The sequence below is a fragment of the Dipodomys spectabilis genome, unplaced genomic scaffold, assembly GCF_019054845.1.
Source record: "Dipodomys spectabilis isolate Male_0828 unplaced genomic scaffold, ASM1905484v1 ptg000178l, whole genome shotgun sequence".
NCBI classification, from domain to species: Eukaryota; Metazoa; Chordata; class Mammalia; order Rodentia; family Heteromyidae; genus Dipodomys; species Dipodomys spectabilis.
The window spans coordinates 3601711-3619101 of record NW_024870855.1 but is presented as its reverse complement, the minus strand read 5'-3'; the positions used below and the strand labels follow the sequence as shown (position 1 = coordinate 3619101).

Sequence of the window (17391 nt, the reverse complement as noted above, 5' to 3'; positions counted from 1 at the left end):
GATGAGTCTTTAATGCCGGGCTGGGAAGGTGGCTCAGTGGTAGAGTGCTTGCCTTGCATGCATGAGGCCCTGGGTTCAATTCCTCAGCACCACATAAGAAAAAAGAAAAAAGCCGGAAGTGGTGCTGTGGCTCAAGTAGTAGAGCGCTAGCCTTGAGCTGAAGAGCTGAGAGACAGTACCCAGGCCCCATGACCGGACTTTAATGCCTAGGCTTGCTTTGAACTATGATCCTCACATCTCAGCCTCCTGAGTACCTATCATTATAGGCATGAACCACCAGCACCCAATTCTTGCATCTTTTTGTGTTGTGTTTTTTCCAGCAAGTGCTTATTAATTTCACCTACACATTGTAGGTGCTTAAAGTGCTTAAAGTGCTGTTCTCTTAAAGTGCTTTTCTCTTAAAGTGCTGTTCTCTTCTCCCTGAGACATGTCCTTCTGATCTGGGTCTACCAATCTAGAATCACCTCAAACTGAACTTCAACACTTGAGATACTTAATTTGGACAGAGAGGAATGATGTATTTGTCAATAGTAAAATCTGTTAAGCTATTCCAGATCCCAGCTTGAATCACAGGGGATCTGCCATAGAACTCCTCTTTGGCAGGCCCTGGATTCTCCTTTTAGTCTGTTAGCTTTGTAGGTCTGTCAAAAGCTCATTTATGCTTCTCAATCTCTCAGAGGAGTTTTTTGTTGGATTTTTTTTTCTGATCCTGAGTCTGTCTCTGAATTTCATTTTGCTCAAGGCTAGCGCTCTACCACTTGAACCACAGCACCACTTCTGGCTTTTTTGGAGTAGTTTATTGGAGATAAGAGTCTTACAGACTTTCCTGCTTGGACTGGCTTTGAACAGTGATCCTCAGTTCCCATGATCCTGAGTAGTTAGGATTAGAGGCGTGAGCCACCAGCACCCAGCCATTCTGTGTTTCTGAATCAACACAGAGACCCTTAGAGAAATAGCTGCTACAAAACCTGGGCTCAGGTCTGATTTTTATCTTCTAGATCTTACTTTCCATTGTCTTACTATGTCTACAATAACTTCTGGCTATAGTTTTCTGACTTAGAGGAAGACTTACAAAATACTTACTTAAATTTGAATTTAAGAGACAATGAATAATCCTTCTAATAGCATTGTGCCTCAGGTAATGACTGTGACATGCTTACATTAAAATTTTATTTCCTGTTTATCTGAAATTCAGTTTTATATATGTGTCCAATATTTTATCTGGCAATTATATTTCAGAAAGATATGTTTCTGTATTTCCACAGCCTTTCTCAGTGTTTTTTGAATTATGTGGTACTTATGGCTGGAAATGAAAGTTCATTTTGGCTAGCTGGACAACAAACTTGAGTTATTAAAGTTTTTTGAGAAACTAATTGCATGAAAAACTAACATATTGGCTTTAACATTATCTCTATCATGAACCAATATATGTTACTTTGAATAGATAGCCTTAAGTGTTAGCTTCATTTTCCTTCCATGTAAAATAAGATTGATAGATAAAATTTACTGATGTCTGATTATTTGCCAAGTGTTATGTAAATGTGATACATAAACATTAATAATTGCCTCTACTTCATAGGATTCTTGTGAGGCTCCAATTATTAAATAGTATGAATGGTCTGATAGATATTAAGTGCTAATTAACCAATTAAAGATACAATCTTTAAATTTAATTGAGCATTTTGTTTACTATAGATTTACAACTATCATTTCACTTAGATGCTACAGCTGACCTACTAACAAGGGGTAGAGATGCAATTGTCATAATTAAATTGACATTATAACTGAAATAAATCAATCTGTACTTCCTGAATACATGCCCTAAAATAAGAATTATAAACACACAATTAGTAGAGGTCAAAACTTCAGTTTTGGAGGGGCTGAGGATCCAGGCACCATTCAGAAAGTTAGTTGTCTTAACAAAAACTTAATGAGCTAAAAAAAATCAAGCAGCCTATTAAAATTTGATGGGGAAAAGGGTGTTTAACTTCACTAGTCATTAAATTGAGTGGATATGATAATTAGATTCTATTTTAAGCCCATTTTTAAGTGAAAATTTCCAACTATCAAAGGGATGGTCAGCATCAGACATTACATTTTCTGGTGGAAATGTAAATAGCTATTTGGGAAACTATAATAAGAGATCACTAATGTGTTCATATTTTCTACCCAAGAGAAGAATACTGCAATATCCATCAGGGAAGCTTCTGTTTAGCTACAAAAGAAATCCTCAAATAACAGTAGCAAACTGCATAGAGGGTATCTATACAGGAGGTTGAAAAATGCATGGCTGAGATGTGTGTGTGTGTGTGTGTGTGTGCGCGCGCGCGCGCGCGAGTGTGTGCACGTGTGTGCGCACGCACGCACATGCCCACGAGTACTGGGGCTTGAACTTGGGGCCAGGACACTGACCCTGCGCTCTTTTGCTCAAGCCTAGTCCTTGAGCCACAGCTCCACTTCCAGCATTTTATTTTTTTGGTTAATTGTAGTCTCACAGACTTTTCCTGCCAGGGCTGACTTCAAACTATGATCCTCAGATCTCAGTCTCCTGAATACTTAGGATTACAGGTATGAGCCACCAGCACCCAGCAAGATTTTATTAAGGACAAAAAAGGGCATGAATGTTTTTTTTTTTTTTTTTAATTTTATTTTATTTTATTTGAGAACATACTGTACAGAGGGGTTACAATTACATGGGCAGGATAATGCATACATTTCTTACCAAGCATTGCAGCCTCCTCCTTTGTTTACCCTTCACCTCCCTTCCCAGCCTCCCCCCTCCCTCCCACCCAATCATACCCCCCCTCCTCCCCCCCCCACCGACATTGTAAAGCTGGTTTTGACATGACATTTTGTACTTCTCATTGTTGCAACAGGTCCACCTGAATCCTTAAACGACTTGTTTGTCCCCATCTCCTCCACATGTTATACTGACATCAAATATAGTGAAAGCGGGGGTTACACTGTGGGGGAGGGACATACAAAGCAACAAAGAAATAATCTTATAAATGCGTTAGAAACACATGCATGAAAGAAACAAAAACATTAAAATACATATTTGAGGTTTCGTTTTCCTAACATCACATTATCTGACTTTTTCCGCTTGACTCATACCTATACTAGATATTGCAAATAAGGGAAACCATGGGACCTATGTTTCTTTGGGCCTGGCTTACTTCACTTAATATAATTTTTTCCAAGCCTTTCCATTTCCTAACAAATGGGGAAATGTCATTCTTTCTGATGGAGGAATAGAATTCCATTGTGTATATATACCACATCTTCTTGATCCATTCATCTACTGAGGGGCATCTGGGTTGGTTCCATGTCTTAGCTATGGTAAATAATGCTGCAATAAACATAGTTGTGCTGGTAGCTTTAGTGTGGCCTTGTTTGTGATCATTTGGGTAAATGCCCAAAAGTGGGATTGCTGGGTCGTTGGGGAGCTCTATGTGGAGTCTTTTGAGGAACCTCCATACTGCTTTCCAAAGTGGTTGAACAAGTTTACATTCCCACCAACAATGAAGTAAGGTTCCTTTCTGTCCACATCCCCTCCAGCATCTGTTGTTGTTAGAGTTCTTGATTTTTGCTGTTCTAACTAGAGTGAGGTGATATCTCAATGTTGTTTTGATTTGCATTTCTTTTATGGCTAGGGATGTTGAACATTTCTTCATGTGTCTATTGGTCATCCTTCTTTCTTCTTCAGAGAAGCTTCTCTTTAAGTCTTTCGCCCACTTACTTATTGGGCAGTTGTTTCTTTGAGGATTTGTTGTTGGGTGGTTTAATTTTTTGAGTTCCAAGTATATTTTAGATATGAGACCCTTGTCCGTTGTATGGCTAGGAAAGATCTTCTCCCAGTCCGTGGGCTTTCTATTGAAGGGCATGAATGTTGAGTAGGCAACCAACAATTTTTGCTCCAGTATCTCAAGGAACAAATTTTAACTTTGAAAATCATCGCTAGTGTCATGCTGTTAGGGAAAATCTCAAATTTCCAAATATTTCCAAGTTTACATTTATAAATATTTGGGTGTTTGTATTAATAAAGAATCCACATATTATAAATATTTTATATCTATAAGCCTTGTAAACATATTTATAAGTATTATAATCTATATTTTAAATATATACATTTATAAATATTTAGAATATTTATAAAATATAAACATATTCAACTGTTCCACAGAGTGAGGAGTATTACCTCCAAAGTTTTAAATAATAGTTGACCATGCTTAAGAATTTTAATTTAAGCCTGGTGCTGGTGGCTCACACCTGTAACCCTAGCTATTCAGGACGCTGAGATCTGAGGATCGCTGTTCAAAGCCAGCCCAGGCAGGAAAGTCCGTGAGACTCTTATCTCCAATAAACCACTAGAAAACCGGAAGTGGTGCTGTGGCACAAGCAGTAGAGTGCTTGCCTTGAGTTGAAGAGCGCAAGGACAGCACCCTAGCCCAGAGTTGAGGCCCTACAACCAACAACAACAACAAAAAAAGAATTTTAATTTAGTTTTCTACAAGTGATTAACCAATTTTGCCAGCATCATTTACTGAAGAGGCTGTCTTTCTTCCATTCTATTTTTTTTGCTCCCCTATCAAAGATTAGGTGGCTATAGGTCTGTGGCTTCATTTCTGTGTTTTCAATTATATTCCATTGGTCCTGAGGTCTGTTCTTGTGCCAGTACCAAGCTGTTTTGATTACTATGGCTTTGTAGTAGAGTTTGAAATCTCGTATTGATATTCCTCCAGCACTGTTCTTTCGTTGAGGATTGTTTTTGCTATTCGGGGTCTTTTATTGTTCCATATGAATTTTTGGATTGCCTCTTCTATTTCCTTGAAGAATGAGGCTGGAATATTGATAAGTATCGCATTGAATTTGTAGATAGCCTTGGGAAGTATTGCCATTTTCATGATGTTGATCTTTCTAGTCCAGGAGCATGGGAGTTTTCCACTTTCTAAGTTCTGTTTTGATTTCCTTTTTCAGGTTTTTTAAGTTTTCATCATAGAGGTCCTTCACTTCTTTGGTTTAAGTTAATTCCTAGGTATTTTATTTTTTGTGGGGCTATTACAAATGGAGTTGCTTTCCTGATTTCAGCCACCCTCTTCTCATTGTTGGCATACAGGAAAGCCATTGATTTTTGAGGGTTAATTTTATATCACCCTGCACCAGAATCAACTCTAAATTTACCAAAGACCTTGGAGTCAAAGCAGAAAACATTACAGGATGGATTAAGAAAAACCTTAGGTCTCCTTGGCACAAGCTGATATTTTCTTAATAGAGACCAGAAACACAACAAATCAAAGAAAGGTTGGACAAATGGGATTGCATGAAATTGCAGAGCTTCTGCATGGCAAAGGACATAGCTAGCAAGATCAATAGAAAGCCCACAGATTGGGAGAAGATCTTCACTAGCCATACAATGGACAAGGGTCTCATATCTAAAATATACCTGGAACTCAAAAGATTAAATCCCCCAACAACAAATCCTCAAAGAAACAACTACCCAATAAATAAGTGGGCTAAAGACTTAAAGAGAAACTTTTCTGAAGAGGAAAGAAGGATGGCAAATAGACACATGAAGAAATGCTCAACATCTCTAGTCATAAAAAAAAAGAAATGCAAATCAAAACAACATTGAGATACCACCTCACCCCAGTTAGAATGGTTATAATCAAGAAATCTAATAACAAAACAGATGCTGGAGGGCTGTGGACAGAAGGGAACCCTACTGCATTGTTGATGGGAGTGTAAACTGGTTCAACCACTTTGGAAAGTAGTATGGAGGTTCCTCAAAAGACTCCACATAGAGCTCCCTATGACCCAGCAATCCCACTTTTGGGCATTTACCTGAATGATCACAAACAAGACCATACTAAAACTACCAGCACAACTATGTTTATTGCACTATTATTTTCCATAACTAAGATATGGAACCAACCCAGATGCCTCTCAGTAGATGAATGGATCAAGAAAATGTGGTATATATACACAGTGGAATTCTATGCCTCCATCAGAAAGAATGACATTGCCCCATATTTTAGGAAGTGGTAAGACTTGAACAAAATTTTATTAAGTGAAGTAAGCCAGGCCCAAAGAAATATAGGTCCCATGGTTTCCCTTCTTTGCAATAACTAGTCTATGTCTGAGACAAGCAGAAAAGGTCAGATAAAATGATGTTAAGTGAAATGAACCCCAAGATAAAGACACAAGTGTTTTTTTCTTTCTTGCTATTGCTTCTAACATATTTATAAGGTACCACATGATTTTTTTTGTTGCTTTGTATGTCCCTCCCCCATGATATAACCCCTGCTTTCACTGTATTTGATGTTGGTATAATTTGGGGAGGGGAAGGGAGAAAACAAATTTTTAAACAGGCATACAGGTGGACCCATTGCAACAATGAGATGTACAAGATGCTATGTCGAAAAACGAACTTTACAGTTGTGGGGGGGTGTTGAGTGTAATTGTGGAAATAGAAGGGAAGGGATGGGTAGGAGAAAAACAAAGGAGGAGGCAACAATGCTTGATAAGAAATGTACTCCTTACCTTGCTCATGTAACTGAACCCCTCCTCTATACAGTATTCTCACAATAAAAGCCTATTAAAAAAGAATTTTAATTTATAAATAGCAAAATTTATTATTGTAAAAAGTTTATACTCTCGAGTATGCAAAAACTCATAGATTTTTATTTTGTTTGTACTTTTCTTCTTTTCCTACAGTGAGCATATTTCATGTTCTTGCTGAGAAAATTGTAAATGTTTTTGAAAACACTATAATTAAGAAGAGAGGGACAGACAAATAGTGGAATGGTGGGCAAATACAGTTATAATATTCAGTGTTCATATGTGGAAATTGAGCCAAGTAACTTGAGGGAAGGGATGAAGTTGGGAGAGTTGAGGGAGTGTGATGGAAGGGTTGACACTGGTCAAGACACATAAGTCGACATGTTGGATTGGAACACTTTTGTATGATTATTTCTAGATAATAAAAATGTATTTTCTTTTTTATTTATTGTAAGTGTGATGAACAAGGACATAAGTAAGGTAATGAGTACATTTCTTTTTAAACACTGTTACTCCCTCCCTCATTTTCTCCTGCTTACCCTCCCATTTCCTCCCCGCCCTCCCCACTAAGTTGTTAAGTTGATTTCCAACGTAGTGTCTAGTGTCATTGTTGCATTAGTTCACCCTTGGTCTTGCTGTTTCTATGATTCCCTATCCTTCCCATGGATCAGATAGACTTATATACAAGACAAAGGGCACAGAAAACTCTAACAGGAAAAAAATAGAAATAAGTGCAAATAGGACAAAATAAGAACCTCTTATTTCCAATTCTTGGAGTTCGCTTTATATGCTTCACTATATGTGGCCCTGTGTACTTAGTGATTTGGCTACTGCTAAGACTACCATAGACATTACAACTGCAGGCAAATTTGCAGATTTGAGAAATGGAATCTCAAATGGAAGATTTCTCACATCATTTCAAATAAAATTAATACAAGGTACCAAGACATAGGCTAGTAAATGTTTCAGTGTTTAAATCAAAATCTAATAAGCAGTGAATTGGGAAAAATAATTTAAATGAACTAAACTCAGTTTGCTTGCAAGATTTTTACAGGTCAGTACTAAATGCCAGAAGGCAATGAAATCACATTATTGTCTAACACATCACCACCACCACTAACGCTTACTAAGCGTTTAATTGGACTCTATCCATTCTTACTTGCTTAATCAGCATCTCATGAAATGAATATTATTGTCAGTTTTATTTTACACAAAAGGAATGTGATGTACATAAGAATTAAGTGACTTGCTCACTGACTCACTCAATATAAATAGTGAAGCTGAAATTCAACCTCAAGCAGTGTGATTTCCCAAAGCTATAGCTTTTCTGCTTACCATCTGCAAAAAGTAAATCATGATGCTGAAAAAGCTATCATTGATGTGGATGAGTTAGAAAATATGGAGAAGCATATTATTAAAGTCTTCCTTGAAATCACCAAGATATTAATTGCAGTGAATTAAATAATGGGATATTACTAAGGAACAGACTGGTCATAGGGATCAAACTACCAAAAATTTTAGAACTGAAGATTTCAAAGCAACAGCTACCAATGGGACAGATTAGGTGCTGAGATGTCTGAGTAATGGATTTCACATGGGCACTAAGGCTGATGTTAGCTAGTTCAACCACTACGGAAATCAGTACGGAAGTTCCTCAAAAGCCTAAACATTGCAGATACAATAGGACCTATCAATATCGCTCGGGAATATATCTGAAGGAACATGTCAAGATCTAATGGATGCAATTGCACCTTATAATTATTACAGCATGTTCCACAGTAGCCTGGCTATGCGAACAATAGCCCAGATACCCTAAAACTGATGAATGGGCCAAGAAAATGTGAAATATATAAACAATGGTGCACCATTCAGTCATAAAGAAGGATGGAATTGTGCCCTATGAAGAAAATGAATAAAGATGGAGAAAATTATAATACAAATTCAGAGAAATAAAGATCATACTTTTTTCTTGTATGTATATTCTAGAGCTAAAAGATAAATGTATACATAAACATATGTAAACATTCTGATATTCATATGTATAATATATAGTGTATGTATATATATATAAAATACATTTGTGGGACTGAAAGGATAAGACAATAGGGACCAAAAGGGAAAGTTGGAGGTTGAACAATACTGAATGGGAGGATGAAACTCATCGAAACCTGTTGAAGAATAGTGAGTATGGGAAGTGGGAAAATGAGAGTAAGCCAATTAATGTGATTAAAATACTGTGTGTCCATGCTGAACCACCACAGTGAAATGCCTATAAGCAATCGACAGAAAATTGAATGACAGGAATGGAAAAAGGGTTCTCTCTGAAGTGAGGGAGAGCAAATGGAGAGAGTGAAAGAGGGTGAATTTGAATTTGGCCCAAATACTTGGAGATTGGTTTTGAAAGGCACTTGAAGCATGATGGAAAATGATGAGGAGTTGAATCTGAGCAAGGAGCATGGTATCCAGTGTGAACATGCCAAAATGAAACCCCTGGACAACTCACTGATGCTAATGAATACTGTGAAAAACAACTTATTATCTTGTGTTTTTAGAAAGTAAGACTCATCTGTGGGACCATAGGTAGCTAGTCAATGTCTAGTGTGGCTTGGCTGGCTTTTGGAAAGAATCTGGTTACAGTTCTTAGAGCTGTACCCTCTGGACAAAGCTGTCTCTTCCTGGTGTGTTACACTACTATTCAGTCCCATTTTATTTTTGTCTTTCAGCTGAAACTAAGATCTGCTTCAAATATTACCATGGAGTGAGCGGAGCCCTGAGAGCTACCACCCCTAGCGTCACAGTCAAAAACTCAGCAGCTCCTGTAAGTCTCAATTCTTCCTCTTTAGTCACACACAACCCTAGTGTTTCTTTTTCTTCCGATTTTGTTCTGATGTGTGTGTACACTTGTGTGTGTGTGTGTGTGTGTGTGTGTGTGTGTACTCCGACAAACATGGGGACATATTGAAAGGAATTAAAAGTACTTAGACACATCTCAAAACAGTGAAGAAGAATGAGACCCAAAGCCCACATGCTCAAAAGCATTTCTTAACGTGCATTCCATTTGTTTGCTAGAGATGTCACCAGTGTTTTCCTGTGTTTCCTAAGTACTGGATCTCCAGTTATACCAACAGCCAGTAGCAAATTCAAGAGTTCAATCCCATCTTTCATTCCTTACACCACAGCCCTGAACAGTTCTGTAACAAAAGAGGCTTTCTTTTCCTTAAAGTAATCTACTTTTTATCTTCACAGTGTTTTTTACTTAGTTCCAACTAAAACTGATTAGGCTACTTGAAAGTTGCAATCTCTTCCCTTTCTATAGATATTTTATATGATCATCTGAAAAGGCTGAACAAAACCTAAGGAAGACTTTGGCATGCAAGGGAGAAAAAGATTTTTTATTCTAGATAAAAAAAAGCTAGAGAAAGTCTTTGATATGGAATATGAATGATTTAGAAAGGACTGTGACTCTAAACATAACAAAAAATACTGCTTTGCTATTTTAGAATTAAGTTTGGTAGTGTCCTAAAGGACACTGATCAAAGTGTTGGTGATAAACACTGAAATAAGTAAACTTCAGGATCCTGAAGGGTCCCATAGGACTGGATGCTAGCTTGGGTTCACTATAAAAAGGACACAGTAGGAACAGCAGGGAAAAGAGGAGAGTCTTGCATATTTGATAGCAGAAAAAGTCAATTTAGAAAATGCCTCCCATATGCAGATCTGCCCTATGCCACTGTACAGCAAGTCATTTGGAAAAGGCCACTAGAGAGAGAGACAGGAAGAGGATATCATATTGCTAATTCATCAGGGCCACTCATGCCAAGTTTAGAGGCTGGACCACATATAGTCCAAGAATATACTTCTTATTGGGTTGTCGACTGGAAATTCTATCAGAGTTGTGGTATTTTGAATTATTCTTATCCTTTGCCTTAGATTGCAATTGTTGATTTATATTGCCTAGTGTCTCTTCTGGCTTTTTCTGTCAGAATTTGGAAGACAATGTATCAGTTTCCTTGTGAAGTGACTTTTGATAAGCTCATGTTCAGGCAGTGATATTCCTAGCCTAGCAGCCAAAGGGGGTTTAACCAGACCTTGGCAAGATTTCCCAAGATGTGAAATTATATTGTTTTCATTCATTGTTCTGTGTATAAAATTCCCCCAGTCAAAGGAGACTTGGAGAATGTTCATGTCCATTTTCCTCAAATCAATCCCATCAGATTTCTACCTCTCATAATCTCAGCATATTCAGGCTGCTACAACCATGTTTTCAATCTATCCTCATGCCCAGGCCTGACTCTGGAAAGTTGGCTTCCCTGGAATATCTAGGGAAAACTGATAGGTTAATTTTTTTGATGTGGCTTTTAATCATAGGTATGGGTGTTAGTTAGCTTTCCATTACTGTAACAAAACATCTTAGATCATAACTTTGAAAGATGAAAAGGTCTATTTTGTCTTACTGTTTCAGAGGTTTTAGCCATGGTTGGTTGATCCCATTGTTGGGGGCCTGCGTTGAGACTACGTTATGGTGGGAACACAGAATGGAAGTCACTTATCTCATGGTGGCCAGGAAACAAAAGAGAGACATGTGAGACCACAATATCCCCTCAAGAGCACCCCACCCCAATAATCTAAGTTATTTCCACTATCCCTGCCTCCTTGTTTCCACCACTTGCCCATGGCTCCACAAGTTGGGGACAACATTTCAGCACAAGGACCTTCAAAGAACATGCCAGATCCAAGCTATCGCACCAGACAAGACTTTGAGTCAATTCTGTTTTCTTGGTGCCTTCTTAACAGGCTCATAATTTATTTTGACAGCATATCACCAGAAGTAGCCTAACCAGGCATGGAGGAGAGAGATCTCATCCATAAGCCTCAGAAGAAGCAACTTCCAAGGACTTAGCCTCTTCAGTTCTAAAACTTCAGTTTCTTAATTAAATAAATGTATGCTAGGGAAGCGAGCACTCTGAAATTATTTTATTGTACAATACCTGATTTTTTTCACTTCTTTCCCTTAAATGTATTTCTGTGAACCTTCTTCTTTGCAAGCACAATTTTAGAAAGCATTATGATTTGAAGAAGCTATATATCAAATGCTAGAGATAACACACAATAAAGGTGAATTTGAGTGGTTGTGCTAAAATTGTGCTTGTGATTTATTTCCATGCAAAGGATCAGTGTTGCCTAGACATTTATTAGAAGGTTTTATGATGATTTTTGAAAGGAGTACTTTATGAAACTTTCTGTCTATTGCAACATTAAATTCAGTCTTCATTCCACAAAGTCAAATGTCGAATAGGAAAGCTGCTTCTAACGGTAATAGAGAGAAGTTGAGGTTAGATGTTGACATAACGTGTGTGTACTTTCTTCCAGCTGAGAAACCACAGCCACATTTTGTCAGACTCTTAATCTGACGAATTGTTTTAAGATGCTCATTGCTTCTTACCTTTAATCGTCCTCTGGCAGCAACAAATCCCACCTGTGAAGCCCCCTCCCCCCCATTCACCAATGCATGTGGTTCTCAGGTTACTCAGCCATGGCAATCTGCTCAGAACAGTTATTTTATACATATTTGTGTAACCTGTGGCTTCAATAATTCATTTTTGCATTCAGTGTAAATGTCTCTATATATATCTCAGAGCTTTTCTGGACATATAACACCAAACAAGGCATATTCTCATCCTCAAAAGCTACTTCTCTGGGATGGGGTAAATCAATAATGGGAAACAGATAAGAAAATTGGCAGCAAGGAAGCCCGATTCTAATCCTCTAGCATCAGACACAAAGAGGACTTTTGGACTAACAAGTTTAAGAGTCTGATTGAAGGTTTTCCAGATGGAGAACACTAAACTTCAGGTACACCATAGCCACAATCTCCTACCCACCCTTTACTTTGCTATGCTAATTTATCCTAGAGCATGTTATATTCATCTCTCCAACAAAAGTCTCTTTAGATTTTGTTCTTAGTCAAGCAGCAGAGTTTTGAATATTTGTTGCTTGGTAAAAGCATCAGACTTTTTCTAGAAGAGAAAGAAAGAATGAGAAGACAGAATGACATCAGCCATTCTCTTTCGAGAAAACTTTCCCAAGGTGCTATGCATCCTGTCTAAGCTATTAAAGGGCACTTAAGGAGGTTTGGGTTTTATCCTAAGCCCAAATTAAAGTGTTTGCTTTGTTTGGGGGCAAGAGACATGTAACACATAGAAGTTCACACCACAGTCAAATGTGAGTTACTTCCTTAACCTATAAATTTAAGTGTATCTCAAGGCAAATATTAGCAACATTTTCTCATCAAATATGAAAGCAGTTTAATTAAAGTTCAGAGAAAGACTAAAGAGACCATCATGACACTATTGTTTTAGAAGTACAAGCTAGGCATTAGGTGAGAGAAAGAAAAGAGAATCTAATATGGAGAAAAGATGGCAAAATTATCATCTCTAATAAATAATCTGATTATATTTTAATAAATAGAAAGTAATTTATTTTAGCTGTTAGAAAAAATAACTGATCTCTAGTGCCTGGGCCCTGAGTTAAAGATCTGGGACTGGCCCCACAAAAGAAAAAAAACATGTATTACATAAAAACTTCTAAGAAGAAAAAAAGCATCAATTCTTGTTTAAAATTTCTTATAGTTTATACTCTGTTTTTTTTAAGTTAAATTTTATTTTATTGTAAAGATGATGTACAGAGGGGTTATAGTTACATGAGCAAGGCAGTGAATACATTTCTTGTCAAACATTGTTACCTACTCCTCTGTTTTTCTCCTTTTCTCCCACTATCCCTTCCCTCCCCCATTCCTCCCTCCCTGTTGCCCTACCTGCTGAAGTTGTAAAGTTCATTTCCAACGTAGTGTATTATGAGTATCATTTTTTATTGGGTTATCCTTTGTTCTTGTTTCTGCATTTCAAAAAAGCATCAATTCTATTTAAAAGAAAAATGGTGAAGTTAAAAAGTGTTGAAAGTAAAAAACAAAAGGATTAAAACTTGAGGTATGGACAAAAGGGGGAAAATAGAGGAAAACAAAAGAGGAGGTACATGGACCAGGAAGCATTATACTCATAAGCAAACATGGAATTGTACAACTATTAACAGTAATAATTTAAAAAAATTAGGCAACAGCTAACTTTCTCAATTACATAGAACTTATTCTTATCACTAAAGAAAAGATTATCAAACCACTTGAAAAATAGGTATGAACCTAAAATTAGTTTCTAAAGGAAAAATGTAATTTTCAATTAATACATGAAAAGATGCCCCACCAAGAGAGTAAAACACACACACACACACACACACACACACACACACACACACACACACACACACACACACCCTACAGATCAGGAGAAAAAGACAACAGAGAAAATATTGATATCTAAATTATACTAATAATCCTTAAAACTCAGTACTGATAAAAATGAATAAATTGAAAAAGAGGCAAAGATCCAAACATCCCTTGTCCAGAAAAGACAGGCAAAGAGCAAATAGACAAATGAAAAGATGCTCAACACTGAAGTCATGAGGAAACTGTCAATCAAAACCAGGGCCTACTACTCCACACTGGTGAGGATGATCAAAATCCAAGCCACTGACACAATGCAGGGACCACCTGTGGAAGGAACTCTTTGCTTTCCACTGCTGATGGAAGTTAAAAATGAAGCAGCCACTTAGGAAGAAAGTTCCGACAGAGCTGAACATACACTGACAGTAGATTCCAGCAACCACATCCTTTGGTATTTACCCAAAGGAGTTCAACATTCATGTCCAAGAATGTTTACAGAAGTACAGAAACTTCACAATGTCGATGCAGGAGCAGGATGTGCTCTGTACGATGTTGTTGTTGTTGGTGGTGGTGGTGGTGATGGTGGTTGGTCTTGGGGTTTGAACTCAAGGTGAGCACTCTACCTCTTGAGCCACAGCATCACTTCCGGTTTTCTGAGTGGTTTATTGAAGAGTCTCAGGGCCTTTCCTGCCTGTGCTGGCTTTGAACCACGATCCTCAGATCTCAACCTCCTGAGTAGTTAGGATTATAGGCGTGAGCCACCGGCACCTGGCATGAGATGACTATTTTTTAAAGAAGAACTTTTCTCTGTACTCTACCACTTGTGTGTGATAGGTGAAGGCAGAGTTACATGCATTTCCTTGAGCATGTGAAACACAGAACTTACCCAGAAGACATAATTTCAACTGAATGGAGACTGGTTAGGAAATGAATTAGCTATAAAGACAAAGTGAAGTAATTATAAAGCTAGATTGTTTTATTATTTAAATATACCTTGTATGACTTCTTGTACCACTGAGTTAAACAAAAAAACAACTTGAGCTTTAGTAACAAATAAGCATTCTTAACAACTCTTAGCAACTCATGTAAAAGCTTTTAAAAATGTGTCATGATATTTCAGTAAGATTAATTTATATCTCCTACCTACAAGGGCTAACGATGATCACTGATTACTGGGCTCTGGTTGTAACCAAAAACTGCATGGCTCAAAACAAACAAACAAAAAAACAGGGCCTGGGAAGGTGGCTCAGTGATAGAGTGCTTGCCTTGCATGCATGAGGCCCTGGGTTTGATTCCCCAGCACCACATAAGCAGAAAAGGCGGAAGTGGCACTGTGGCTCAAGTAGTAGAGCACTAGCCTTGAACTGAAGAGCTGAGGGACATGCCCAGGCCCAGAGTTCAGGCCCCACAACCGGTGACGACAACAACAACAAAAAAACCCACAAAAACATTGCCAGGTGCCAGAGATTCACATCTGTAACCCTGCCTACTCAGGAAGCTGAGGCCTGAGGATTGTAGCTAGCCAACCAGGGCAGGAACGTCTGTGAAACTCTTATCTCCAATTAACCACCAAAAGCTGGCAGTAGAGCCGTGGCTCAAGTGGTAGAGCACAAACCTTGAGCAATACAGCTAAAAGATAGCACCAAGGCCTTAAGGTCAAATCCCTTTACCAGCAACATTTCTTTTCTCATTGCTCTGGAAGTTAAAAGTCAAAATTCATGGTATCTGCAGTCTTGTTGTCCCCTGGGCTCTCTCCTTGGCTAGCAGGAGGCTGCCTTCTTGCTGTGTCCTCATAGGACCTTTCCTTTATGTCATATGTGTATATCTCGGCTGTCTCTTTCTCTACTTAGTTTTGGTCAGAATCCCAACCACATGACCTCATGTAGCCTGAATTAACCCCTACACAGCTACATGAGGGTTAGTACTTCAATGTAGGAATTTTGGAGGGACATAGTTCAATCCCTAACAGAAATCCTTGGTCTAACTTAACTAGGTTTATACCAGCTCTCTTCTGCACAGTCCCTGTGTCCTAAGATGCTATGCATATCTCTGTATGTAAAATATAAAATATACATGAGCTTGATCTTCTCCACACAATCCAATAAATCAAATATGCATTTATTTATTAAAATCCTTAATCATGGAACTCTAGATGTCTTAAATTCTTTCAGGAGAGCCAGGCATTGGTTGCTCATGCCTATAATCCTAGCTACTCAAGAAGCTGAAATCTAGAGAATCATAGTTAGAAACCAGCCAGGGCAGTAATGGAGACCATATCACCAAAATAACCAATAAAAAGCAGGCTGGATATTTTCACATTTTAAAAAAATAAAAAATTTTTAAAAAGCAGGCTGGAGGTATATCTCAGGAATAGAATGTTAGCCAGTCAAGCAAGTTGAGCAAGAACAAGGCCTGGACTTCAAACCCTGGTACAGTCCCTATGCAGTAGTGTGCATCTTCAGCAAGCAGCTATGGTTGCTGTGTAGCTTCCTCAAGGCCTTTATAGAGCTTCTTGCAACTGAAGCTGGTATATGCTAGTCTGGCTAGTTGGCTGCTAATCCTTTGCTTAAGGCAGCTGGGGCACTAGGGAAAGGCTTAATGGCTGTCAATTAGGAAGTCATATTGCCTGGCCCCAAATACCTCAGCTCTTTTATTTTTTTTTAATTTAATTTAATTTTATTTGTGAACATACTGTACAGAGGGGTTACAATTACATGGGCAGGATAATGCGTATATTTCTTACCAAGCATTACAGCCTCCTCCTTTGGTTTACCCTTCACATCCCTTCCCAGCCTCCCCCCTTCCCCCCAATCCCAATCCTTCTCCTTCCTCCCCTTCCCCCCCCCCCCCCGCACTGACGTTGTAAAGCTCGTTTTGGACATGACAATTTGTACTTCTCATTGTTGCAACAGGTCCACCTGTACCCTTAAACAACTGGTTTTTCCCCCATCTCCTCCACAAGTTATACTGACATCAAATATAGTGAAAGCAGGGGTTATACCGTGGGGGAGGGATATACAAAGCAACAAAGAGATAATCTTATAAATGCGTTAGAAACACATGCATGAAAGAAAAAAACATTAAAATACATATCTAAGGGTTCATTTTCCTGACATCACATTATCTGACCTTTTCCGCTTGACTCATACATATACTAGATATTGCAAATAAGGGAAACCATGGGACCTATGTTTCTTTGGGCCTGGCTTACTTCACTTAATATAATTTTTTCCAAGTTTTTCCATTTCCTAACAAATGGGGCAATGTCATTCTGTCTGATGGAGGCATAGAATTCCATTGTGTATATATACCACATTTTCTTGATCCATTCATCTACTGAGGGGCATCTGGGTTGGTTCCACCTCAGCTCTTTTAAATAAACACAAAGGGGTGCTTACAATAAAGGCTCATTATTAACATTAGTGATGGTTTAACAGTGCTGAACTCCTGCCCTGTTCCCCGAAGAGAGGTGACTTCTTCAGTCTCAATTTCACCATCCAAAGAGCCTCAAAAGCTAGCAGAAACAAAGGCCTTTTATTATCTCCAGCTCTGGAATC

The 17391-nt window shown here is 38.2% G+C and overlaps 1 protein-coding gene across 1 annotated transcript in view; it reads left to right on the top strand.

Annotated features, from left to right (window-relative positions):
• Hecw1 (HECT, C2 and WW domain containing E3 ubiquitin protein ligase 1) overlaps positions 1-17391 on the top strand; it is a 173418-nt gene that overhangs the window by 38779 nt on the left and 117248 nt on the right. The window contains exon 3 of the mRNA XM_042694973.1: positions 9282-9376. Within this exon, the coding sequence (XP_042550907.1) occupies positions 9282-9376 (95 nt within the window). The remainder of the gene's footprint in view (positions 1-9281; positions 9377-17391) is intronic.